This window comes from Euprymna scolopes, chromosome 10, assembly GCF_053919585.1.
Source record: "Euprymna scolopes isolate OS-2025 chromosome 10, ASM5391958v1, whole genome shotgun sequence".
NCBI lineage: Eukaryota > Metazoa > Mollusca > Cephalopoda > Sepiida > Sepiolidae > Euprymna > Euprymna scolopes.
The window spans coordinates 120,343,099-120,370,893 of NC_136491.1; the positions used below are offsets into that span (position 1 = coordinate 120,343,099).

Genomic DNA, 27,795 nt, shown 5'->3' on the forward strand with positions numbered 1-27,795 from the left:
GGCAAACGTTTTCAAACGGGATCGAAAAAAATGATGCTATTTTTAACACAAAGGGCACAATATTTATCGAATTTTTTTTTGTATCGATTATTCAAAGCATGCCCTGTTTAATAATGGTCATGCATGCATTATTCGGCTCGCTAAAAAAAAATTGTTAATTTATTTATCAAAAATTTTAAAATGGCTTTTTTCGTATAAATATTAAAAAATTTTTTTTTTGTTTTGCTTAACTTAAATTAATTATTTTACTTAACATATTCACCGAATTTCACACTTACAAAACTCAAAAGCGGGATAATTAAACACAATCGAAGTTCTGATATTCAGACGTCAAAATAAGGTATGCAAACAATTTTTTTTTTTTAATCTATAATTCTGTCCCTTACAACAACACAATATGTTTTGTTCGGTTTCAGATGATTATTTTAAGCATATTTGTTCCCACTTCAAAACAAGGGGGGGTTTGTAAGCAAATATATATATATATATATATATATATATATATATATATATATATATATATATATAAATATCGTTTATGAAAAATAAGTACACTGTTATAAAGTTCATTCTTCTCCTAATAATCGTTGAAAATTTCGTATTGATCGGATAATTACCTGATTTTTATTAGATTTTTAAAAAGACGGTCCGTCAAAAAGTACTGACCTGCCCCCCCCCCCAGTTTTGGCGGTGCCTAGTTAAAACTAAAAAAAAAACCAAAAAAACAAATCCAGTTAAGTAGAAGAATAACTTATTTTGCTTTTGGTAACATTTATCTGTTATATATATATATATTGAGAGAGAGAGAGAGAGAGAGAGAGAGAGAGAGAGAGATGTTCTTTGTTTTGGTTTTAGCGATATGTTTTGAATGAATTCAATTATTTACGAAAATGCATTTTTACCTAAATGCGAGTTGGGAATAATTTTCCCTTTAACCAATTTGGTACCCCCACATGGGGAGCGGGAGCGGTATATATATTATTTTTAAAATATAATTATCCACTGACACGTGTTTCGTCGTCTACGACTCATCAGAGTGGCTGAATATATTAAAAAAAAAAAAAATAAATAAATAAAAAAAAATGTTGAAGTTGCATAATGGTGATAAACACAGAGAGAGGACACAATAAGTAGTCGATGATTTTATTAATATAGATCCTGCCGATAGAAGGGCCATAATTGGAGCGGGACATTTTCTCCTGTTACACCGTCTAAGCAGCACGAGTCGTCCATCGTCGAAGGTCGAAGTATTTTCTGCTGGTTTTTTTCCTTCCATTAAATCAAAATGTCTGCATTTTGGCGTCAGGCTGGACTCAGGTAAATAATTTTGAATTTTTTTCCTTCATGAAAAATAAAAATGTGTTCACTTGTCTTAAAAAGAAAGGGAAATATTTCATTGTTTGAATCTTCCTCGATATTTTAACCTTGGTTCACTATGAGAAAGGAGACATTTTGAACCTCTCGCTTTTTTTTCCTTCCAAAAATCTTATTTTAAAAAAATTGAATTTAATCTAAATTTTAAAACTGGTTTTAGTAGTATTTTTATTTCTAAATTCTTTTTAAATATAAAAAGAAAATTTTTAAAAGTAATTACAAAATGTACGTCGGCCTTTTGGCCGACGTACATTTTTTTACAGAAACAAGTCAGCCATTTTAATCTTTTAATAGTAAAAAAAAATTGTGACCCTTAGAAATAAAAAAGAATTAACAATTTTGTTTAATAGTCCTTATAATAAAGGTCCTTATACACTTGTTACCGTGCTGAAATAACGAAATCCATTCTTAACATAGTGTTTTGTAACTTTTGTACTCCCTAATAGTTTAATGAAAAAAAAAAAAAACAAAAAAAAAAAAACTATATCGTCAAACTTTTATTTAACTTGAAAATACTTAAAAAAAATAAAATAAATAAAAATAGCACCGTGCGTAGCAATATTAGCAATAAGTGCATAAACAATTTAGACTGAAGTGGATTTTAAAGGATGTTTTCTTTTATTTTGACTAAAATGTTGATTAGTTAGCGCCCTTCCTTAGCTAATCGCATTTTGGACTGGTTTCTGAATACGACTAGTTTAAATTTCGGCGTTTTATGTATATTATGAGACTTACAACTTATTGTTTATATTTTTTAAAACCCCACGATCATTTTAATGCTTAATGGGGTAAAAATTAAGAAAATACCTATTATTAGCTGGATTTTAACTTTAGTTCATGATCTGAATCAATATTAGTGACCCCACCCCTAACGTATGCATCTGAACAAAACGCAACAAACTAAGGTGCTTAAAGCACTGTTGTTACCGCGCTTTTTTTAAATATTTTTTTTTTCAGGTTAAATTCAAGTTTTATGATATCTTTATTAAATTGTTAAGTGGAATCACAGTAGTTACAAAACACCCCCTCCCCATATTAAGAATGGCTTTCAAAATAGTTATTTCAGCATGGTAGCAAAAGTGCGCATACCCAATTAAACACTATGGAATTATTCAGAGGTTTGTACGAACGATTAACTAGCAGATATATTGTCTGAGTTCCGTGCTGTAAATACTCTGCCTGCACTTGAAAAAATATTTGAATGTCGAGATTTGTGTACTTCGCCTCAAGGGCAAGCGGGACTGTTTTAAAATAAAAATAACTTTTTGTTTCTGCTTGCACAGATGAGACGAGACACATTGACTCGATAAAAATCTAACAATGAGTTGCGACGTCAACTGAAAGGCACCGACACAAAAACAAAGTTTTCGAAAGCAGAAGAGAAAAACGGATTTCGTTCAATTTTATTGATGCTTCTACAGAATTTGAACCAGTGCAAGTTTAGATTGGCACTTATTGCGGCATGTCTGTATGATGTACGTACTAGGTACAGAACGGTGATTAACTATTCAAAAAATCACTTTTTTTTTTTTTTTTTCATATCTTGGAAACAACTAATTTCTTGGGATTTTAAACATTCTCGTTTTCAGCACCCCTGAATGGTAATTTGGTGCCAGTGCACTTACTGATCCGCGCTATTTTTTAATCGTATTTCCAAGTTTAATCAAAGTTTCTTTTTTATTATTATTCAATTATAAGGTTAAAATATAGAATAGTTACAAAACACCCTCCCCATGTTAAGAATGGCTTTTTAAATAACGTTAGTATTTCAGCACGGGTCAATAGGTGCACTAGTACCGGTAATTTTAAAGAAATTTTTGAGGGTAAAAAAATACTTTAAAATAAAATTTTACGACTAACCGAGTCGTATTTTTGTTAGCTATTTACTGAATCCGATAAAATAAATAAAGGGGAAACAACTCAAATCAAAGCGTCGAGGGTGAAAAATAAGCCTTGGGTTCAAGGCAGTTTAGTAGTAAAATCGTTAAAAATCACCACGACTTGCTTAGTCGTAAATTTTGATTTTCTTGGTTAAAAAAAAAAACAAAAAAAACTTGATCGGATGATTGACGTAATTTTTTTTTTTTTTTTTTTTTTTTAAATCTGACATCTTCATTTTCTAAAGAGTAGGTATACGGCAAGTTTTTTTTTTTGTTTGTTTGTTTATCGGCATAAGTGCCAATCTGAACTTGCACATTTGAACCAAAACGAACCGATTTTTGCCGAACTCAACCTAATTTAACGTTTAAAAATGCTGTTCAAATTTTGTGGAGGTATCATTTTATGTAATTTTTGTATTTCTCTTTTTAATGAGTTTCAACATTACTAGAGTAGACCTACCAAGCACTTTAAAAATAGTCACTTTTTGATACCCCCCCCCACAAAAAAACAAAACAGTAAATAAGTTGACTAGTTTGTGCAAAATGAAGTTTCACAAAGCAAGACAAATAAATATGAAATAACGGAAGTCCCCCTTTAGCAAGAGGAAAAAATAAAGTTACCTCCCTTTGTTACAATTATTTCATGTTTATCTCCCTTGCAATTTGTATTAAAAATTACGAACTGGATTTTTTTTTTTTTTTTTTTTTTTTTTTTTTTTTTTTTTTTTACAAGAGTCACCACTTATAAAGGCAGGAGGCCACTTGAGGATAAGGGTTAATGAGTGTACAGTAGTCAAGGGGAACATGTCAATTATCGTTAGTAATGGAAATTTGGTAAATTGGATTACTTAAGGGGGATGGCTCATCAAGAATTTGTTCACATTGGATTTGAAGACAACCATATTGTAGTCAGTTGGAAAACAGGAAAACAACAGTTCCATGGCGTGCAGTTCTAAGAAAACTTTGTTCATGGAATCTACATTTATGTTTAGGCACAGATAAAGAGTGGGGAAATTATTGATAGTGGTTTCAGTTAGATGAGTGTTTTTCATGAAAGTCAGGACGGGGGGGGGACCATAGATTGGAGCTCAGACGAGCACTTGCCATGAAAATAACGATAAAGCAGAAACAGGCTTGCAACGTCTCTTCTATTGGAAAGAGGTTGCAATGAAGAGAAAAGGGCATCTTCTACTAGTCTACAAAATCTATTTTGAACTCTCTCAAGGCAGGATAAACTGCTTCTAGCAGCTCCTGCCCAGATGTGGCAACAGTACTCCATTCTTGAACACACTTGGCTCTTATACATGTAGAGAATTGCATTAACAGTGAGATATCTAATGGAACGGTAGAATGATCCCACCATTTTCTCAACAGCTCTGGCAACGGATTTGATGTACGAGTTCGATCTCAGATCAGGAGTAAAAATCAAGCCCACAAGTTTGTCAAAACCTAGAGCCTCCTCAAGATGAGAGCCATTCATTTCAATTGATGCTAGATGAGGGATCAGATCATTGATGATGGAAAGATAGATGCATTAAGATTAACCAGCACCATTGCATCACGTGCTCAAGATCAGAGGAGAGAGAATCAGAACTTGGTCATTTACGGCCTTTGAAGTGTTGCCATAGATGGTAGTGTCGTCAGCATAAATTTCTACAAATGATCTTAGAATGTGATTTGGGAGATCATTGATGTAGATCAGAAAAAGTTGGCTCAGGATGGATCCCTAAGGGACTCCAACATTAATTCTGTGAGTTTCAGATTTTTGCCTATCAACCACTACTCTTACAGACCTATCAGAGAGAAATGATTTAATCATTGAAAAGACGTTTCCAGCTATACTGTAGCTGGAGATTCTGTGGAGTAGATGTTTATGCCACACTGTAAAATGTTTTTTATAGGGGTATGAGACGAATGGATTCGCCAGTCATTTTTATAACCAACGGCTGTGCTAAACAACCAATGAAAACATTTCAAAATTATTATAAAAATTGTCGAATTTTGGATTCAATCAGTTCGCCGTTTGCTACGTCACGGACCGCATTTAATTCTTCGCCGCCAACTTGATTACTGATCTGAACTACGCCGCCATTTTGGTTACTGATCTGAACTACGCTGCCATCTTTGTTCGACACAATGTCTCAAAACTTAACACACACCCTATCAAAAGCCTTTGACTGCACTGGCTTGCCTGGCACCTGACGTAAACTATCTGAACATGTTGAGCATCACCGAACAAATCTTAAAAATGCTAGGAAACCAAATAATCATCATTGAATACAAATTACAATAATAAAAAAAAAAATGGAAAAGCAATGAAATATTATAACCTACCATAAGTTTTATGAATAATTTGTATAAATAGAAACATTTTTTTACCTCGCGTGATTAAAAACAATTTTTCGAATGAGGAGTAGAGTTTATTTTCTTTGTTATTGCATTTTCACCCCAAACAAGGCACTGTGCCACTTTGATGTAGGGTGGCTACTATCTGGGACATAATTTGTAGGGGTACTACGTAGGGAGTTTAGCAGGAAAATGTCTGTTTACGTTACACTTAAACTTTTGCATGCCAATACAGTCAGGGAAGCAGGGACCCGGAAGGGAATTCCGAAGTCTAGCAGTCCTAGGGAAGAAACTATTAGAGTAGAAGGCTTTCTTACATCTAGGGATTTCTGTGTAGGGGGTGGGATTTTGCTGCTTGTCAGGTTTGTCGGGTGTATTTCTGTCGAGGAGGGCACAAGGACTTGTAGTTCATCAGAGCATCTACCATTAAAATATTTGTAAAACAGGCAGAGGGATGCAATATTTCACTGATGGGACAGTGGCTGAATCCTAGCTGATAGTGCGGGACCTTTTAGGTTGGCAACTCTCTTTTGAACTCTAAAAGTGAGAGACTAGTAGCAGATGCACCGGCCCAAATGTGACAACAATACTCCATACATGAGCGACTGGTGGCCTTGTAGAGGTACAGGATACTCTCAGGCGTAAGTAACTTTCCAGCACAGTAGAGAGAGCCAACTTTCTTTGCAGCAGCCTAAAGAGCAATACACATGGACGATAAAATGCTTTGGATAATTACAGATTTTAGGGGCGTTCTGCTAAAATCGTCATGCTTTAAAAACCAAAATACTACCGTTTTGTTTGGAAATGAATATACTTTCAAATGAATTAATAAATAATGTATATTATATATTTTAAGTTTTAAACAAATAGTGATAAAAATTAAGATCATAAAATAGCGTTTTTGGTAAGATTTTGTAATGACCTTCCATCTTCCGATTTGTAAATGGTCGTACCGTGTTTCTCTTAAAAATTTTGTCATGAAATTTGGAAATTAGCTAGAAGAGGTGTCACTTTTAATAGATTGGTGTCCAAAATTTTTTTTGACAACTCATGTTTTGTTAAAAATTGTTCGTTCGTCTGTACGCACTTTTCTCAATACCTATGCCTTGGAATTTTTTGAAATTTTGCATAAACATTAAATATGAGTAAAAAAAAAAAAAAAAAAAAAGTAACGGAAAGGATTTTCCGGGAAAACTCTGGTTGCATCCCCCCCCCCTCCATTTTTCGGGCTATTCTATCATATTTGTCCAAAATTTTCTGTGTATGCCTATTTAGCAGTTTTGTATGGTGCTGAACTCAAATGTAAATGTTAAGACCTTGGGGACTTTTGGGGCTAAATGATAGACTTGGTCTTTTTTTTTTTTTTTTTTTTTTTTTTTTTTTTTGCATGGAAGAAATCAAATTTACATATGTTAAGGCCTAAAACTGCACCGTTTGTTCCATTTTCAGCAAGATTTGATGTCCCCTGAGAACTTTTGGGGCTGAGTGGAGTGGGGCAAATGCTGAATTTAGTCATTTTTATGCGTCGTTCACTGTGCACTCACGGAGGACCATACATGCTTCATTTGTTTTCCTTAATTTTGCTCTTAATATGAAATTTTTTTTCTTTGCAGTTATGTGCAGTTCTCTGCAATTTGTGCTCAGGTTGTAAGAAATTCCTTACAGGCCGCTGCTCGAGCTGCATCTGAAAAGAATGCAGTTTCTCACATGAAATTTACAAAATGGGAAGGAGGCAAACCAGTCAGTAAGTAAAACACATTTTCAAACATCGTCAGCAAATGTTTCTTACATTGTTAATAATGGAAAACAAAGGACTGATCCTATGTACAAAAAAACAAAGAAACATGCAGTAGATCTTGCTTTTATTACGTATCACAAACTAGTTTAGTGCGTAAATATAAAATTCCTTTCAATTTAGACTTCTGATAATTTACTTTTTTTTTTTTTTTTTTTTTTTTTTTTTTTTTTTTTTTTTTTGATAAAATGAAGATGTAAACAAAATTTAATTTTTTCTTATAAATGTACAATTTTTTGGTGTCAGTATATTTTTTTTTTTTATCCAGGTTACTTTAAGTTAGGTCACTATTTTCAGTGATGGGCGATTTCTTTTAAGTTTTTCAACTTGATGTGAATGATGTCTGTCTATGCATATGAAAAGTCCTATCTTAAAAAAGAAAGGGCCACTCCTCAATATGGAGGTTTTTAAGATGTCTTTCATAAAATTTGAAAACTTTAGTGATTGAAATTTTTGCCCAATTATCAAATTATTTGTCTGTTTTTACGTGGTCCAATGTGAGTCCTTTAATTTTTTTATTTTATCTCTTAGATAGAAAAGGCAGTGTGTGTGTGTGTATATGTGACTTCATTTACTATGGACTCCAAAACGGCTGGGTCGATTGTTTTTAAGAATTTTACATAAATATACTTGATGTGTCTGGAAGTGTTTTTAGATAGGTTTTGTAATGGAATATATCTGATAAATATTAGAAATCAACAATCGAAAAAATCCAATTTAAGAAACAGTTTAACACTTTTATACAGTCTAGCATCACAAGTACGCTTGTTTTATCACCACACAAACAGAAAAACTCAACATATAAAAATCAACAGTAGGTTCTTGGATAAGATGGGTGCATACAAAATGAATGTTTCTGTTTAAAACACAATTGAACTATGATACTTTTGCATTTTAACTTTAATTCAAGTCAGAAAATAATTAATTTTATAAAATCAACCATAGATTCCCTCCAATGCATTGCAGATTACAAAGTCACTGCAGGGAAGCATGTAAAACTTCCTTCTGGTGCACTGTGATAGGTTCCCAATTAGAGCAGGCAATCAATTGATTTGATTGAAAAATGGGTGATTTTGCTGATTTCAATGATGATAAAAGTATGGGAGAGTGGTTGGGTCTCCCTGCTAGTTTACTATTAGTAGAAAAATCTTGTTTCTCTTTTGCTTTATATTACAAAGATTCAATGTGTTAGCTGTTGAAATGAATCTTATATGAACAAAGTTGAGCTTCCATATAATTTTTTGAAAGATAATGGTATTTTGCTTAATTTTTAGGCTGGCATTATTTAATAATTATATCTTTTATGATTAAATTTCATTTACAAAATGACATTACATTTGTAAGGATTTTTCATTGAATTTTGTTATACTTTGTAAAAATTTGCTTTTAGATCAATAGCGTAAAAATTGTCTTTTTTTTTTTTTTAATAAACTTGAAACGGTGATAACTGATATTTTGATTAAATTTGATTTGTCTAGCAATGTTGACTTTAGGCTGTGCATAATGACAAAATTTAACTGAAAACGTAACCTCCACCTTTGTGGAAGTAATAAAATTTTGGTTTGGGGTACCTACTTGTAGAAAATTTAGATTTTTTTTTTCTAAATTTATTTTTCCTAAATTAAAATCTTGTTTTACAAAGACTATAAGAAAAAAACTTTCTTGGATGCTTGTGTGATGCTCTGGTTTTGAAAATAACAAAAATAGTTCATTTGAATTCTATATAATCAATTTTTTTTTTTTTAAATTAAAAACATTTTTGTCAATTGAAAAATAAAAATAGTATAAAAGTACAACTTACAATAAAACTTTAGTTGGAACACTTTTGCATTTTTGTGGGACCAATTCAAATCACCTATTTGTCATGGAGTTTGAATACTAATGTAGTGTCTAGCTATGAAAAAAAAAAGTGACTGTCTTGCTTGAAGGCTTCCATGAAGAATTGCATCGTACAACATCTCAACTAATATGCACATGTTACCTGTTGTCTGAAGTGCTCCAAAGTCTATCCTATATCGATGTTAAAGACTTTGTTGTAAGCTGCTTAAGACATGGAGGAGTGGAGGTCATTTAATAACTACCTGATCTTCTCAGTTGGCACAAGTGAAATAGCTGCAGAAGGAAAGTAGAAAGTGAACCTTGGTTTTACTTTTGATAGCTTTGTAACTACCTCCAGCCCTAACTTCTAACTCATTCCATGAGCAACTTTTCTGACAAAGGGAGAAGAATTACTATTTTTGGGGGTCACAAAGTATTCATTTCACACTACTTGTTAGCTAGTTTTTGGCCTCCAAAGTACTTTTATGAATTTCTGGAGCGATTTCTGTTTAAAACAAGTCAAGCATGCGGGTTCCCATTCCATAAGTGAATATAAGTCTTGAAAAAGAACTTTGAGTGACCAAGATATAGGAGAGGACTACTGTGTCAAGGAAGGTGAATGCTGTCAAGGTGGAACATATCTTGTGTGATTCGTCTTATGCAAAGACTGTATTCCTTAGTGCCCATTGCCATAACACGCTGAAGGCTGCAAGAAGCATTTATGTTATGATTGTGATGAATCGACAAAAGGAAAATGTGCAGGTGGAATCCTTAGACCAAATGCTGAGAGTTTGTCATTGAAGGAAATGATGGCTTTGACATTGGGCATGTCGATCATGATGAATCCCGGAAAATCCATTCTGGCAAAAATTTACTTTCATCATGGCTAATGTTTGTGCAATTTTTTTTTAAATTCAAGGTGTGGTCATTGAGAAAAGTGAATGAATGAACGGGATTGAATTACCAGGTCTAATCTCTTTGTCAAGGGATCAAAAATCCTATTATAAATTTTCGTTGTGTGTGTGATGCGGTTTGTCTCAGCCTACAGGCAATCCATTCAGGCAAGTTAGGTACCGAAATGAAGCTTATGATCCAGCGAATGTTTAGTAATATTTATGTCCATGTTTTGTGTATGGAACATTCACATAATATTTTTAATATTAAACCCTTTTTTTTTTTTTTTCTTTCAGAAACTTCCAGCTCTGGCAAAGCCTGATGAGATCATGTTTCTTCCAGAATTACTGGAAACTTAGTTTGCATTTTGAAACAATTTCATCATTGGTGAAATGTAAATAATAAAAATATATTTAGAAAAAAATGAAAAATGAGTTTTTATTTTATTACTGTGATGCATTGACAGTTTTCGAAGTTGATTGGTTATCAGGTGACTAGACTAAATAATCAGAATTAAAACTAGTTAGTTGCTGAATGTTGTTTGATCATCATTGAAAGATCTCCTTCAAAGTTATTTTTCTCATTATAGATAATTTCTTTCTGATAGAAAATCGATTTCTGTAAAATACTTGATTTTAATTCTTTAAGCACTTAGATCTCAATAAACAATCAAAATTTAACTTCAACCCATCAGAATCAGTTGCTCTGGGAGCCAAGCACTTATTGGATATTATTACATAAGTGAAAACCCAAACACATCCTGGAGAACTGCAACTTACCAAACCGGCTCTTGCTGCATACAACAATTATCATTATATCTGGAGATGTTCATTACTTCTAAAATATAAAAATGACTGATTGATCAATGAATTGCTACTACTTCAACAGACTGTTACTCAAAACAACTTTGAATAACAATTAATATTTAGCACACAACCATTTTCTTCCAATTTCATCATAAAGATAAACGATTGAAACTTGCAATCAGGTTAATAGTCTTGAGTGTAGAGCCATTATTGTAATAGAAAAATTATTAAAAAAAGGATATCAAAAGAAATAACTATCTCAGAGAAAAAAAAAAAAAATCCAATTGTGAATATTAGATGTAGTTGACCCAAGCAAAAATTAGCACCAATTCGGTCAAAGAAGCTTTGAATTCAGAGTTTAAAAAAAAAAAAAAAAAAAAAAATGGTAATAGAGGGTGGAACGATAAAATTGTCACCATAGAAAAGATGATATGATTCCATTTCCATTTGATGAAAACCGGGTTTTATTTTTTGTTGCAGACCATCTACTAGTTGGCCAGTTGTGTACAAATCCCAAGAGTGATAGGAGCCTTCTATCATATCTGAAAGTGACACAATGTTCAATGAGCGAGATTGGAGATGCGCTGCTGTACAACTCATGCTCTGTACCGATCCAAGATATGACAACAAGACCATTGCCAGCACCCTCAAAATGCAAGTTCGGACAGTTCAAACCTTGAGAGCACAGCTCAATGAAGTTTCTGGCCACAGTTATAGTCTTTGGTGTGGTTTTAAATGAAGGCCACATCATACCACTTCACATCTTTGAAGTCTGCTTGAAAGTTAATGCCAAAGTGTACCTGGATGTGCTGAAGTGTGATGATCCTCAGGTGCAATTAGGTGGCCGTTGGTAGACCCTGAGTGTGGCAGCAGGTTTCTGCGCCAACCCACAAGTCCAAAGTGAGCCAGCCTTGGCTTCAGAAGGAATACTACGACTTTGTACCCTTCTCTCACTGTCCTCCTCCAATCCCAATCAGAACCCGCTCGACTACTTTGTTTTGTTGTACATCAGGAACACAACCAACATGACCTTCCACAACATGAAAGCCAGTCTAATCTCCGCCATCCACTGAGTATTTGCCGAGCTCCTGCCGGCGGTTGTAGAAAAGGCATGCTCCCAGTTCCAGACTTGTATCGAGGTGCTGATTGAGGCTGAAGGTGTCTACATTGAACAGATGTCAACTCTATAATAGTTACTTGAATTGATTTTTTTCAATAAAAGTTTTAAAAGAAAGCTGTAGTTTTCTTTAGGCAGACAAATTTATCATTCCATCCTGTATTAATTTAGTCGGGATCAGGAGTGGTCCTCTTGTTTAGATGAAAAGCTATGGAAGATTGAGTATATTTTATACAGTGGTTCTGATAACCGATTACCTCTGGCTATAAATATAATCATCCAAATCTTTGATATATCCAGTCTATTATGGCAAAAATATTTCCAAGTTTGGTAGACTTATAAAATGTATGCCCTTTTGCCTATCTATACTTTGGAAGTTTGTGTATGACTAAAATTTTGGCAAAAATATTGTATCACTTTACCCTTTACCGTAAGTTAGGGTGACTTTGAGCCATTAATAAAAATAAAAATGTGTAAATAACTCTGCAGTAAATATTTGCTGCACCACAATGTGTGTAAATGAAGACTTTGAAATTGTTTAAAATTCAGGCATATTATTTACACATTATTTTTCTTTTAATGGTTCAGTCACCCCGGTTTATAACACCTGACTCATTTTCTTCCAATTATATCAGAAACACTAGCAGGCCGCCTGGCATTACCAGGTTGTGAACTACGCTTAAATATAATATTTTGATTAATGCAGATTTCATATTTATTATCTATACTCCTATAAATTTGTCTTGTGTATTGATATTCATATCAAAAACCCTTTTTTCTATTTAAAAAGAAAATACAACTTTCTTATATATGGGTCGTGGAATTGCAAAGACCTAGCTAATTTGCGTATTCTTTTAAACATTCATTTTAATTAATTCTCTTAGTTTTCAGTTTTCGAATGGGATGATCATCTTTAGTTAACTATTACGTGTAATTATATTCATGCAGATATTCTACATGATTTATACTTGTGTAATATTTGCGTAAAAAGTTTATAGTAAACACAAAACTTTTTCCATATATATTTATATATGCGTATATATTTTTTATCTAAAGAATTTTGCCTATCAAACTCCTAGAGTTATTAGTCCATAGACATGAACTTTAATATATAGGGTATTCAAACCCATGTGTAACTTTATATTTGCGTTTTAGCCAGGGGAAAATAAGTGCAAGTGAAATTAAAAAAAAAAAAAAAAAAATGGAATTTGCCAGTTGAAGGTGAATGACGGCATTGCGAATATGCATGCATAACATAATAGCTATTGGTTCACGTTTTAATTTTTAGCCTTGCAGCAAACACGTCTTCGTAGTTCAGGCATTAACATCAAAGGAAAAAGTAAAGTTTTAATTCTTGGTGGAGCAGGATTTTTTTTTTTTTTTTTTTTTTTTAAGAAATTACTATAGATTAGGTCTAATATATAACTATCAGGGCACCTGGCATTGTCCAGTCGTAAAATATGCTTCGGCAATTCTTTTATTTTAATATTAAGGTTCATAAGAGTAGTGGTAGATGGGCAGAAACATTTTTATTTCCTCGGTCACCATTTTTCTCTTATCTTTAATGCCCATTTTGGAAAATGGCTCATAATTTGTGGATCCTAAACCAGCCCTGTCAACCTGAACAAGACCCATTATTTCCTTAGTTCGAAGACTGGATTCTGCTTCTTCAATTGTTTTTGTAACTGACCACTTGGTGCCAGCTTTTACAGTTGGATGTGCTTCCGGGACAAATTCATCATTTGAGTCATTCATCATTTGAAGACGCACCTTTCCAACTTTGAATTCTTCTACTAATGAGGACAAAGGAAGTTGCAGGCTGCCAGAATTCGTGTATAACCCTATTTTAGAAAAACGGGGGGACTCCAAGCCATTTACGTAGATATTTATTTGCGTGTTGTTCTATCTGTTCAATATGAGATAGTGATATTTCATAAATTTGCATGGGCCACGAAAGATGGGGTACTAATCCATATTGATAGCACCAAGCTTTCATCTTTCCCGGCAAAAAAGTTTTATTTATTGCCTCAAGTCCCTTCAGGGCCATGTTTTGCAATTCCATACCCCGATGTCTGTCTGTTATTGTTAAAAATAAACACTTCAAATATATATAAACATACAAATAGAATACTTTTCAAATACATATAAACATATGCACAAAAAATCACAAATATACATTTTTTGTTTTGTTTTAACAAATGTTTGCCAAAAAAAAAAAAAAAGAGATACAAAAATAATTATTTGACAAATAGGAAGTTTACAAAAGTGGCTTTTTTTTTTTTTTTTTTTTTTTTTTTTGGTAACGAAAACTGGAAACATTATGTTAGGTATTAATTGGTTAATTTGGTTAGTAAGGTAGAAATGGTCGCAGTTTAACGTCGTGCCCGGGACAATTTACAATTTTTGTGTGATTTTAACTGTTCATGCTTCTCCTTTTGGGTTTCTGAAAAGAGATTTATTCATAATTAGATTCCAAAAAGTTTGGTTATAAAATGTCTTAATTTTATTCTTTTTATAGGTTCAGTGAAAATGTCGGCTATATTATTCTCAGACGTCACACAAGTAAGAGTAATAGATTTTTTTCTTATTTCATCCCTTATAAAATGATATGATATCATTATGCTTCGACCTTTGATGAATCATAGAATTATTTGCTAATAAGATACTGCTCTGATTATCACAATGAATTACTTTAGGTTTTTTTACTTAGATCTGGTTTTAAAATAGATTTTAGAAGAGTGTTCAGAAAAATTGCCTCCTGCGCGGAATGAGTAAGAGCCACATATTCTGCTTCACAAGTAGAAAGGGCAACAATTTGTTGCTTTTTAGTTTTCTAAGAGATCATAGGTCCAGTCTTTGACAGTCTAAAACAATACCCCGCTATACTCTTTCTATCCTCAGTTAGCCCAATCTGAATCGGAAAAGCCTTCTAAATTTAGAGGATATGTAAATTTTTTAAATCTTAAAAATTGTTCCTTGGTTCCTTTTAGGTAACGAAGGATTTGTTTTGCACGATTAAGGTTTTTAATTGTCTGTTTCGATAAGTTTTGAGATAGCTTTGTTACAGTGTAACATATGTCAGGCCTTGTTGCGGTCATCAAGTAGATGTATATTTGGTTATCTATGAATTTTGTTTCGGTCCCTATATTTTTATTTATGTGCATTTCAACGGGAGTTGAACGCGGCTTACAATCTTGCATTCCGAACTTGAGCAGAATTTTTTCAATGTATCATGATTGGTTCATAGTTATAGTTTCATTTTCACAGGTAAATTTTATACCGAGGAACCATGACAGTCGTCCAAGATCGGCCATTTAAATTTTTTTATTTAATTCATTTTTAACATCTCTTAAAGTGTTGTCACTGTTTGAGGCAAGTAATATATCATCAACCCAAAAAACCAAAATCAACAATTTATTACCTACATTTTTGGTATACATGCACGCATCTACGGGACATTGTTTGAATTCCTGTTCTATTAAATAATCATGGAGTGTTAAATTCCAATTGTGTGCACTTTGTTTTAGTCCATATAACGATTTATTTAATTTCCACACCCAATTTTTATTTTTCATTTTAAATCCCTCTGGAGGGTAAATGTAGATTTCACAGTCAATCGGAGCATTTAAATAAGCATTTTTTACATCCATTTGATATATTTTTAAATTGTATTGAGTGGCAAGTTGTAATAAAATTCTAATTTTCGTTAAATTTGTCGTTGGTGAAAATGTTGCACAATATTCCACTCCAGGAATTTGTGAGAAACCTTTCGCCACAAATCTTGCTTTAAAAGTTTCACTGCTAGAAGCTGTGATTTTTTTTTTTTGGAAAAAACCCCAGCGTGAATAAATTATATTTTTATCTGTTGGTTTTGCCACTATTTCTTATGTGTTATTTTCAGATAAAGCTTTTAATTCGGATACCATAGCTTGTTTCCATTCTTGGTGATTTTGTGAATTAATCGCCTCATTATAACTTTCCGGTGTACTGTTCAACGAATAACAGTAATCCACGGTGTAATCTTGTATCTTTTCAATTTGTAAGAAGTCTGGCCTTTTTCGCTCCCTTATTGGGTATCGACGTGTCTGGTTACTGTTTTCGTCAGAAGTACTCTAATTGTCGTCATTATTAATATTTTCATTGTGATCGATTAAGATGCTAGGCAATATTTCACGTTTTTCATTCACTAGATCGCCATTTTTTAAATTTGATGTATCATTGAATTTTACACATCTAACCCTTTTTATGGCATTTTGAGCTGCAAAGTAGATTAAGTATGCTGGACTATTTTTATCGCAACCTACGAAAGTACCTTTTTCGCTTTTAGTATTTAGTTTACTGATGTTTTCTATAAATACAAAACAATCAGAACCAAATAGATGCATTCTGTTCATTTTAGGTTTTACACCGCAAAACGCTTCATACAGCGTTTTTCCTAGCCTCTTATTGAACGATCTATTTCTGATATATGCTGCTACCATTAAAGCATATGTCCATAAACTATGCGCTAATTTCGATTCGATAAGTAGGCATCTTGTCATCTCAAAAAGGGTTCACCATGCCCTTTCAGCTGTGCCATTTTGGAAGGGGGAGTACGGCGCCGATTTCTTGTGTTTAATACGGTGGTTAATAGAAGTTCAAAGTCTTTACTAGTAAATTCAGTCCCATTGTCTGAGAGAAAACATTTTACTGAACCGTACGGGGCAACATCAGCTAAATATTTCTTAGTGGCGAGGATAGTGTCGGATTTGTTTTTTAGAAAATAAACCATAATTAAACCGGAAAAATCATCAATAAAGTTCAAAACGTACTTTAGATTATTTTTCCCCATCGCGCTGATCGGACCGGCTAAGTCACAATGCACAAGTGAGAGAATTTTCGTAGCTTTTTTTATCTGGCGTTCGGCTTATATCTTTTGTCATTTTCTCCTGTGCACACACATCACAATTTGGGAGATCGTCTGAAAGTATTATTTTCATGCCTTCGACTACATTTGGTAATTTTTTTAATATCAGCTGTATTGCAGTGTCCTAGAATTTTATGCCAGGTTTCTAAGTCGTGACAGGCAATTTTTGAGGGAACCATACTTTTTAAATAATATAGTCGGCCATTTTCTTTAATGTCAAATACAGTTCCATTGGGGTATGTCAATTTTGATGTATTTTGACCAAATTGTATATTCACGCCTTGTTTAATTGCAGCCTGCACGGAAAATATGTCTTGCTTAAATGTAGATATGAACAGAGCATTTTTTAGAATACAGTTACAGATTTAGCCTTTATTATTTTTTAGGTATATTTTAGCATCGCCTCTTTTCAAGACTATATCATTTATTTGACTACCGTCGGCAAGTTCGACAAAATGACTTTCAGGATTAAAGTTTGAATCAAAATTAATAAAATCAGGTTCCTTGGTGATAATGTGCACTGTAGCACCACAGTCTACAAGGAGATTTTTACCGTTTGTGGTATTGTCAAAGTTACATATGAATAGCAATGTATGTTCTTCCTCAAAGTTCTCAACGTTTTTACGGAGTCCATTTTAGAGCGTTTATATCGACATTGGAAACTTTTGTGGTTGAGTCGTCCACAATTATAGCAGATAATTTTATTCTTTTTCTTGGGAAAATTACTTTTGGAGAATACGTTGCGGTGAGGTGCGTAATTTGGTGGTGTCTGCTTTCGAGAAGCATTTTTGAACTTCATAATATTGCTGGAGTTATTATTGTCCACGAGCATACGATTAGTCTCTTCGTAACTGTGCAATGCCACTTTAAATTCGCTGAAATTTATGGGTTTGTCTTTCTGAATTATAACAGTTGTAAATGGTTTAAAATCGGCTGGAAGTCCCTTGAGGGTCATTGATATCAACAAGCTATCGCTTATTATTTCACCTGAGAGTTTTAAGGCATTGGCGGTTGTTTCTGCCCTTATGACATAGTCGGTAATCGTTTCATCCTCGTTACATCTCAAAGACGTTAATTCTGTATATAGGGATATTATTTTCGGTTTCCCTTTTGATAAATAATGTTCTCTTAATATGTTCAATGCTTCCCTCCCATCATCCAATGTGTCTCTTATAATCAGAGACAGACTTCTATCATCTAAACATTGAATCAGTTCTGCAAAAACAGTCGCATTGTTTTTGAGAAATTCGGGGTCGTTTGGATTCTCTGTTGGAGATTGTATGACTTTGTGTAGTTTTCGAATCCTTAGATATCCCAGAAATTTTACCTACCACAATTCGAATTTAGATTCCGATCCGTCAAAGAAAAGACGGTGGCTGGGCACATAACCTGTTAAGTTTTGAGACATTGTGTTGAACAAAGATGGCAGCATAGTTCAGATCAGTAACCAAGATGGCGAACTGATTGAATCCAAAATTCGACAATTTTTATAATAATTTTGGGACGTTTTCATTGGTTGTTTAGCACAGCTGTTGGTTATAAAAATGATTGGTGAATCCATTCGTCTCATACCCACATCACTGCGTCTTGCGAGTTTGAATTGTTATTATATGCGCCTTACTGTTATTTATTACTGTTATTTACTTGTTAAATTTGTTATTTACTTTTTCTTTTTCTTCTTCTTCCTCCGGCACTTCTTTTTAAATACCGGACTCTTTTTCGACTGTTTTTTTTTCTCCTCCGTTTATCCGCCAGCCATGGCATCTGCCAGCTGTGTGCTGACGGTTGAGGTGAAGAAAGACGAAGGACCAGCTGGATGGACGAAACCACCAAAAGTTAAGATCGACGTGGAAAAATTTATTGCAGAAGCTAGGAAATGCGTCGAATTTACAACGGAAACGGGAATTAAATTGGAGCAACCTCGCTTACAGGAATTTGCCAAAAGGACGATCTTGTTATTCGTAATAAATCGCAAAACTAAAAAATTGATACGGTCAACCAAAGACACAGTCACAAAGCTAATTGCATCAGCAGGATTAAGAGCTGAATGAATAACGAAGTGTAAAGGCTACAACACATGGGCAGCTCTGTTTAAGACAGTGTCCATATTCGAGGTTCCAGGCGCTGTCCCCGGTGAGTACCTAGCCACTTACTTACTCAAGTTTGGGGACATTACAGGAATAGAAGACCATTATGGTCCTTCGACATTCTGCTCAACGCAGAAGCCTTTTTACATATACCATATTACCTAGAGGCTGGAGCAGAAAAATTGCCGATTGTAGTCACAGGCAGAAGACCTGCATGCTGAATATGCGGGGAAGTCGGCCATCTCACCTACACATGCCCCAAAAGAAATCCAGCTGCTAAGACTAACCCAACAAACAATAACACCCGCAAAATAGGATATGCAGAACCTAAGGAAAAGACACAGACACAAACAGAAACTAAAGATAACGAGATCACACCAGAGGAGTTCGAAAAGGAGTTTAACTCAGAGAAGCAATCCCCCCAAAAAATAGACAACTGGATACTCGTCCCCCCCAAAAAAAATCCCCACCCATCCTATGCTAAGTCTCTCACAAAAGACGAAAAAATAGAAATAAGAACAAGTAAGTACCCAAGGAGCAATAAATTTAAAGCCCTACTAAAACTGAAAGAGTCGCTAGACGAGAAAAGAAAAAAATCTGAAGAAAAATGTTTCCCTGAATCCCTTTTCCCCAAGAGACCCGCCCCGCCCTCAAAAGAAAAGCAAACGCCACACCAAGCTCCTCCTCTTACTAAATTTTCTCTGCACCATAGAGACACAAAAATGACATCCTTCGGCTCTCCCTCCAAAAAGACCCCCAAACCATCACCATTTTGTTTTCCAAATAACACGCCCAAAAATACACCTCCCCCCTCCCCAATGAAAACAGATATGCCCCTCCCCCTCAGACAAGAAAAGACAAAGAAGTCCCTCAGTAGAGACCGAATCGCGAAAAAAAAAACTCTTCTTTAATGGGAAGGACGTATGCAAGATTTCGGCGGAGGTAGAGAACATCATGAAATCTCACAGCAGGAAAGATTACAGAAACCCCCTCGCGTTCAAATCATTCCCCAAAAAAAGAAAGACATTACTAACCCTGAAAACTTTAAAACAAACCAAATACTAACAGTCGTCAGGAAATGTGAGGAGGCCAAAGGACTATGGACTATGCTGGAGGAAGCAAACTCTGCTTTCAACCTTTATCCTCCAGCAGCCTATTTTAACGACAACGACTTAGCCGAATTAGAAAACAATGTGTTGGACAGGTCCCCATCAAACTCCATCCTTCACTTTATAGGGCAGTTAAACTAACCTTCCCCCTAGACATCGGCGGTCTGTCCCCAGACGGGTCTATCACTACTGAGATGACCACTGGATCTTTGGGGACAGCTGTCGGAGTCTTGACACTGTCTATGTTCGATCAGGATTCCCAACCCTAAGTAACTTAAGATGGCTTTAAGATTAGCTAGTTTAAATGTCCGAGGGTTGAGGGACGCCTCTCGTAAACTTCGAGTTGCACACGACCTTCAACTCCTTGGTGTTGATATTCGTTGTATACAGGAAACTCATTTCATTCCAAGTGATTATCAGGATGTGCTCCTTACAGACTTTCAGCTCTATTCAGCACATTATGATACCCACGCAAGGTGGGTTACCTGGCTAGTTAAGCGCACACTTGATGCGTCGTGTGACCCTATTTATGCAGATCCAGAGGGAAGATTGCTCGTTCTGGATGTTACCGTAAAGGATGTGGCATTTCGTTTTATTGGGGTTTATGTGCCCAATAACCGTACTGAGCTAGTTTCCTTTTTTCGGCGAATCGAGCCCTTCATGAATTCGTCTCGCCAGTTAGTTTTAGTGCAAGACTGGAATGCGGTCCTGGATCCTGAGTTAGATCGCGGGGTTAATACCACAAGGGATACTAATCAGAACTGGGATGCTAAAGCGTTTCGAGACTTTGTCGACAAGTTTGATCTTGTCGATAAATTTCGAAATGAAAAGCCCGGGGATTTAGCATGGACTTGGACAGATAGACGCGGCTTCGATCCGGTGCAACTTTTGAGTTACATTGATCGGTTCTTAGTTAGGAGAGTCGACCTAGGGCTTTTAGACTGTCCAAGTTTTCATAGTATAGTTTATTCGGACCATAGGCTTGTCCGGGTTCGAGTAAACTTAGATGGTGTTAAACCTAGGATAGCTAGTTACTGGAAGTTCGACACGCCGTTGTTCGATGTGAAGGACTTCTGGGAACAGCTTCTGCTAACAATACAGAGAGAATTGATGGGGGCCATTATCGGGAATAAGTGGTGGGGACCTTTGCTGCTGATTTTAGTCGCCGGCTCAACCTTAGTTCTAGAGCAGCGAAAGCGGCACTAGAAGATAGATTAGAAAGGGCGGTGGAGGAGAGGGATAGTGCTAGCTATACTATCGTTAAGGCTGAACTGGACTCCTTGGATAACAGGGAGGACCAGGGATTACTAGTTAGGGCTAGGTTAAAAAGAACGCCAAACGAGGCAACAAATATGGCCGCGTCATTGTGTGCGGAGGAGTTTCGACGTTCTGCAGATCGACACATCACTAGTGTAACATTACCGGACGGACAAACCGTAACTTCAAACGACGGAATCTTGGAGGGTTTTCAAACTCATTTTCAGGAACTTTTTACCAGGGAGCCCGGTCTGACTATTGAACAGTTTGACACCTATTTAACCGACTTTTCTTGCCTTGAGGCGACCGAAGCGGCTAGGTGTGAAGGTAGTATAAAAGAGGAAGAAGTCATTGAGGCCTTGAAACAGGTCGGGCTAGACAGAACCCCTGGGATTGATGGTCTGTCCTACGAGGTGTATTTGAGGTTCTCGCCCATTTTTATTCCTTTGCTGACTGTACTTTTTAACTCCTGGTTTAGGAACGGGTGCATACCTCAGTACTTTACCAGGGAGATCATTAAATTGTTACGCAAAGATAAAAATAGAGGGGATGGGATAGGTAATTTCCGGCCCTGAACGATGTTAAACACAGAGTTAAAGATTTTGGCCAAGATCTTAGCAAATCGTTTGCAGATTATCTTACACCGTCTAATAAGTCCCGAACAGACTTTTTCTGTTAAGGACCGGACGATTCAAGATAATTTGCACGCGATACGCTTGATTGTAGAAAAAGTCGACACAGAAGCCGCGCTGATTAATTTAGATCAATTCAAAGCATTCGACAGAGTAGACCATTGTTACCTAGAGGCTGTTCTTTGCTCGGTTGGGTTTGGTCCCCAGTTTCGCTTTTAGATTCGCCTCTTGTATGCCAACCCCGGTGCTATGGTGGAAGTGAATGGGGTGAGGTCGAAGCCCTTCATATTAACAAGATCGATCCATCAAGGTTGTCTGTTATCCCCAATGCTATATGTGCTGGCGCTTGAGCCATATTTGCGCCAGCTTCAGGTGAATCCGGTCCTTCATGGGATTACTTTGCCAGGTGGCTCTACCCCGGTAAAGTATACCGCCTATGCTGACGACGTGACTGTGCTTGTAACGAGCAGTGCCGAGATTAGAGTCGTCAACATAGAAACAAGTCGGTATGCTAAGGTTACAGGGGCCATAATTAACTACGTTAAGTCTATTGGCTTACGTATCGGTGCCTGGAGGGGTATGCCCCTTCAGAGACCCTTTGGTTGAACCGATGAGCCGTGCAAACTACTCGGTGTCTGGTTTGGCCCTGGCATCCAGCTGGAGAAAAATTGGTCGGAAGTATTGGAAGCGGTCAAGGTTGCATCTCATTTGTGAGCCTTGAGAAACCTGTCTTTGAAGGGTCAGGCGGAGGTATGCAATTCTCATATCTACTCCCTGATCCTTTACCATCTATCAGTTCTTCCACTCCCGGAGGCCACACTAGTTGATCTGGTGCATGCTCTTTTCGCATTCTTATGGTGCTGAAAGCAAGCCATGGTTACCTGGGAGGTCTGTTACCTGCATCCGTCTGAAGGCGGTCTGGGTACGCCTAGTATGGAAATACGTAGACACACTCTTAGGCTGATATACCTGGATCGAATGTGTACACCAAGTGAGGGAAACGGTGTTTTCTTGATAGAAGACACTAAGAGAGCCTTTCAGGCTTTGGAGAGTATTCGGCTGAGGGGGAGGCACACAAGTTGCCCTGAAACGAGTGCCCTTTCTATTGCGAGTGTCGGCAGGCCTTGAGATTCCTTCTACGGGTGAAAGAAAGCCTCTCTGACACCCAGCTGTTGTCTCGCAAGGCGCTATATCGGGCCTTGGTGAGGGGATCCGTTCGAGACGAAAAGATTGAGGAGTTTGGTTTTACGAAGGAGGAGCGCCGCTTAATATAGCCTTGGGCGCCCGGGTCGAGCTGCTTCGATAATTACGAGGCATCACTCACCTGGCTGGTAATACAAAATGCCCTCTGGGTCGGCAAAAGACTTTACGCAGCGGGTTTTATGGAGACATCTAATTGTGTCCGATGCGGAGATTGGGAGGAAAACCTTGATCATGCTTTCTTCCACTGCGCCATCGTTCGACCATTGTGTGAGTTAGTTGAAGGCCTCATGGTTCGCATGCTGAGCGGGCGTTTTTTTTTGTGCTGGATTCGGTTTCCCCGTGCTGCAACTGCATGAAGAAAGAAGAACGCTATGTTTTTCTGTGTTTGCTAGCAGTTATGAGAGGCGTGATTTGGACGACGCGACAGAAGGAGATTACAGAGATGAGACCTTCACTGCTCCCCAGCTTATTCTCATTTTCAAATATCGATTGAAAATGCGAATTAAGCTGGAGAAGGTGAAACTTGCTCCGGCAAATTTCAACGACAGGTGGGTGAAAGCTTCGCGACTGTGTAAAGTGAATGGAGCTAGTCTTGATTTTCTTTTTTGAGTTGCTTAGGTTTTTAAGAATTTTGGGTGACCTGATCAAACATAGACATGCATCGGACCTCCTAGAATAGGCTAGTTAGGCATTTTTGTTCGATTTTTAACTTAGCTAGAGTATGCATGTTGTCATCGTCCCAATCCCTTTTTTAGTTTTCCCCAGTCCCATCGCCCCCTTTTTTTTCCCCTTTTCGTTTGATAATCCCCACTCCCGGCCCCATTAGGTGATGGATAGATTGTTTTGCCAGTGATGTAAGCCATTTTTGTAATGTTTTTAATAAATTTAATTTAATAAAAGAGGCCTACATCTTTTCGACTGACAACTGCCGCAATTGTTAGTGAGGGGGTTCTTTTTACTAACCATTTTTTTTTTCATTGTATATATCATTCGATTACTGTAAATAAGATTTTTATCCCCAACCCCCCACATCATGTATATATATTTGTAATTTTCGGGCGTTAAGTAGGTTGTCCACAGAGTGATTCTGGTATTTTGGTGAAAGAGTCTAGTTAAGTTAACGTTATGTTAGTTAGGACAACATTAACCCCTATCCCCCTTTTTCAGCCTTGTGCCACAGTTTTATTTGTAAAATTTTACTAAATAAAATAAATATTTACCCCCATCACAAGTCAAAAACATTCTACAACTTTATTAAATATTTATTGATTTCTTTATATTTTTGTGAAAAATTAAATAAAATGTATTTGATGCTGTAAAGTTAAAAACATAACTTCGGCATTACTTATAAAGCTTTGCAACTGTTTGGTTCACATGATTGTCTCTTACATAGATAATTATATATTGCATCTTCTAGAGTGAGCAAACCAGACTATCTTTATAACTACATAGAACAACTAAAAATATTGTGTATCCAAAACTATTGTGAAATTATGCATATAAGAAACATGCACTTTTTTTTATTTAAAAAAAAATTTTTTTTTTAAATCACACTGAGTCATAGCAAGGCGTGGATGGATACAGCTAGTGATATATATTTTTTTTTCTTTGGCAAAATATAGTCTACAAGCATACAGGCAACCACATTTCCAAGAAATTTTTGCATTTGTGTGAATCAGAATAAGTTAATGTATTATATACAAATGCCTGATGCAATTGTAACATACTGCCAATATTAAAATAGTTCTTGGAAATATGGCCGAGGACTATATTTCATCAAAGGAGAAAACATCACAAAACCCTGGACCAAAGTACAACTCTATGAACGACCAATCTTGTCTGATGTGAGGGAGGGGGGAAAAAAAATAAAATAAAATAATTTTCTCCACTTTTTCAAGATTATTTTAGGGAATAGACTCCCCCTCTCCCGCAATAAGGTAGGAACAAATGCCCTGAAATCTATCATAGGTTTACAACATATCGTAAATATTTGCAATTGTATCACTTTCTATTAAAAAATGTACATTTACATTACATTATTCTCCTGTTTGCCAGGAGATTAGACACCAGATCATGTGTGGTTTTTTGAGAACCTTGTACACTAGGGGGCGCTGTTTTACAATTTGTCATTGTTCTGAGGGAGACAACTTTCTTTTAGTAAGCCAGAACACCCGCCCGCCTCTCTATCCACTCCCAATGTAAACAGAATTTTTGAAATATTAAACGGTTCTTCTGCTCGGTTAATGTTGGGACATTACTTAGGGAAAAACGGTTAATTAAACTGCAGAAGCACCTGTTAAAAACTATGTAAAGTTCTATAATTGAATCCTCCCCTCCCAAAAAAAGAACTTTTCCCCCAGACATGCATCCGTATATTCCTATTCTGAACGTTTGTATCAATTTTTATCATTTTTAATTTATTTTTTATGTTCCTGTTTTAAAATTATTTTTTGTAAATTATTGTTCGAGATTATATAAAAATTATGTTACGCCGAAAGTTTCACATTTTTGCGAGCAAGGAAATTATTAAAATCTTGCACATAAAAATTATGCGAAATCTGTAATTTAAAAAAAAAAAAAGAATTTTTTTTTTCCATGAAAATATTAAATAAACAATGTTTAATTCAATGGTAATATCGGTAGTTCGAGAAATTCATTTTTCTTTGCGTTATATCAAATTCATTAATATGGACTTTAGAGGCTTTTTTCGTAATGTTCCTGTAAAAAAAAATTTTTTTTATTGTTACAAATTACGATCCTTTATTTATATAACTAGGCACCGCCAAAAATGGCCGCAAAATCAAGTTGTTGTTGTTTTTTAAAACTAAATTACATTTATTAAAATCCATTATTTCTGAGTAACTTTTTTTTTTCCAGAAAGATAAAACCCTGAATTTTATCATATAGAAAACAGAATAATGTAAAACTTTTTCTACTATTTTTAATTCAATTTTAAATGTTAAATTTTCCCAAAAAGTTAACAATTGTTATTTTTTGTCTTGCACAAAAAACGTACTTAAATATTTAAAAAAAAGGGTTTTTGAAATAATTTATTTATTCATTTATTGTCTAACTAAGATTTAGGATGATTTTCTAAGAGAATATGCAAAAATATTATAATATAAGTACCTGAATTTCAAATAATTCCACTTATTCATATATGTAACCAGATATTTCGCGTCGCCGAAGAGTTCAGATCGACTCTGTTTACGTTTTCTTTCGATGAGACGAAAACTATGGAAGACTAAACAGGCCAAAAAAACTTATTTTTCAGTGACGAAAATTTCAATGTATTATTAAGCTGAGGCTGGCCAGTACCAGATGGGTGACCATTTGTATGAGTTTGGTTTTTAATGTGTATGTGTGTGGGGGCCAGGCTCCCCAAAATGGGGGGAGGGGGCAATTTAAAGCAGAATAAAAAAAAATTATTTCAGCGCGTTTGGTCCACCGTAGTCGAAAGGCGGCAAACGTTTTCAAACGAGATCGAAAAAAATTATGCTATTTTTAACACAAAGGGCACAATATTTATCGAATTTTTTTTTTTTGTATCGATTATTCAAAGCATGCTCTGTTTAATAATGGTCATGCATTATTCGGCTCGCTAAAAAAAAATTGTTAATTTATTTATCAAAAATTTTAAAATGGCTTTTTTCGTATAAATATAAAAAAAATTTTTTTTTGTTTTGCTTAACTTAAATTAATTATTTTACTTAACATATTCACCGAATTTCACACTTCAAAACTCAAAAGCGGGATAATTAAACACAATCGAAGTTCTGATATTCAGACGTCAAAATAAGGTATGCAAACAATTTTTTTTTTTTTTTTTTTTTAATCTATAATTCTGTCCCTTACAACAACACAATATGTTTTGTTCAGTTTCAGATGATTATTTTAAGCATATTTGTTCCCACTTCAAAACAAGGGGGGGTTTTGTAAGCAAAAAAATATATATATATAAATATCGTTTATGAAAAATAAGTACACTGTTATAAAGTTCATTCTTCTCCTAATAATCGCTGAAAATTTCGTATTGATCGGATAATTACCTGATTTTTGGTAGATTTTTAAAAAGACGGTCCGTCAAAAAGTACTGACCTGCCCCCCCAGTTTTGGCGGTGCCTATATATAACAAAGCAAAAATAAATTCTTGCGTTTTTTATTTACTACTGAAAACCATAACTTTAGTAAAGGTATTTAAACAAAATAATACATTTCCACTAAGATTTAAACAAAAATAATTAGTTTATTATATTCCGCGATCATTATTTGATAAATACTGAGAATTTCATTAAAATTGGTTAATTTCCTGATTTTTGGTGAATTTTTAAGTAAAAGGAAGGGTCAAAATGTTTATACATGTTGAGCAGCGGCATTCATTTTGCCTGTCACAACGCACACTTGAATAAATGCACTCTTTAACCCCATCTACAACAGAGGTTAAGGGTGCCTAAGGTGATTATGAATAAATTAAAACCTGAGAGGGTGCATCTAGGACTGAACAGAACCATACATTAGCAAAGCCACTGTCGGACTGATTTGATTCAATATTTGTAGATTTTATAAAAGTT

The 27,795-nt window shown here is 35.2% G+C and overlaps 1 protein-coding gene across 1 annotated transcript; it reads left to right on the top strand.

The window, feature by feature from the left end:
• Positions 1-1,159: 1,159 nt before the first annotated feature.
• LOC145286249 (ATP synthase F(1) complex subunit epsilon, mitochondrial-like) lies at positions 1,160-10,538 on the top strand. The gene is made up of 3 exons (XM_080135069.1): positions 1,160-1,317; positions 7,214-7,344; positions 10,404-10,538. The coding sequence occupies exons 1-3, from the start codon at positions 1,286-1,288 to the stop codon at positions 10,427-10,429; spliced, it is 189 nt and encodes a 62-aa protein (XP_079991195.1). The 5' UTR covers positions 1,160-1,285; the 3' UTR covers positions 10,430-10,538.
• Positions 10,539-27,795: the final 17,257 nt, after the last annotated feature.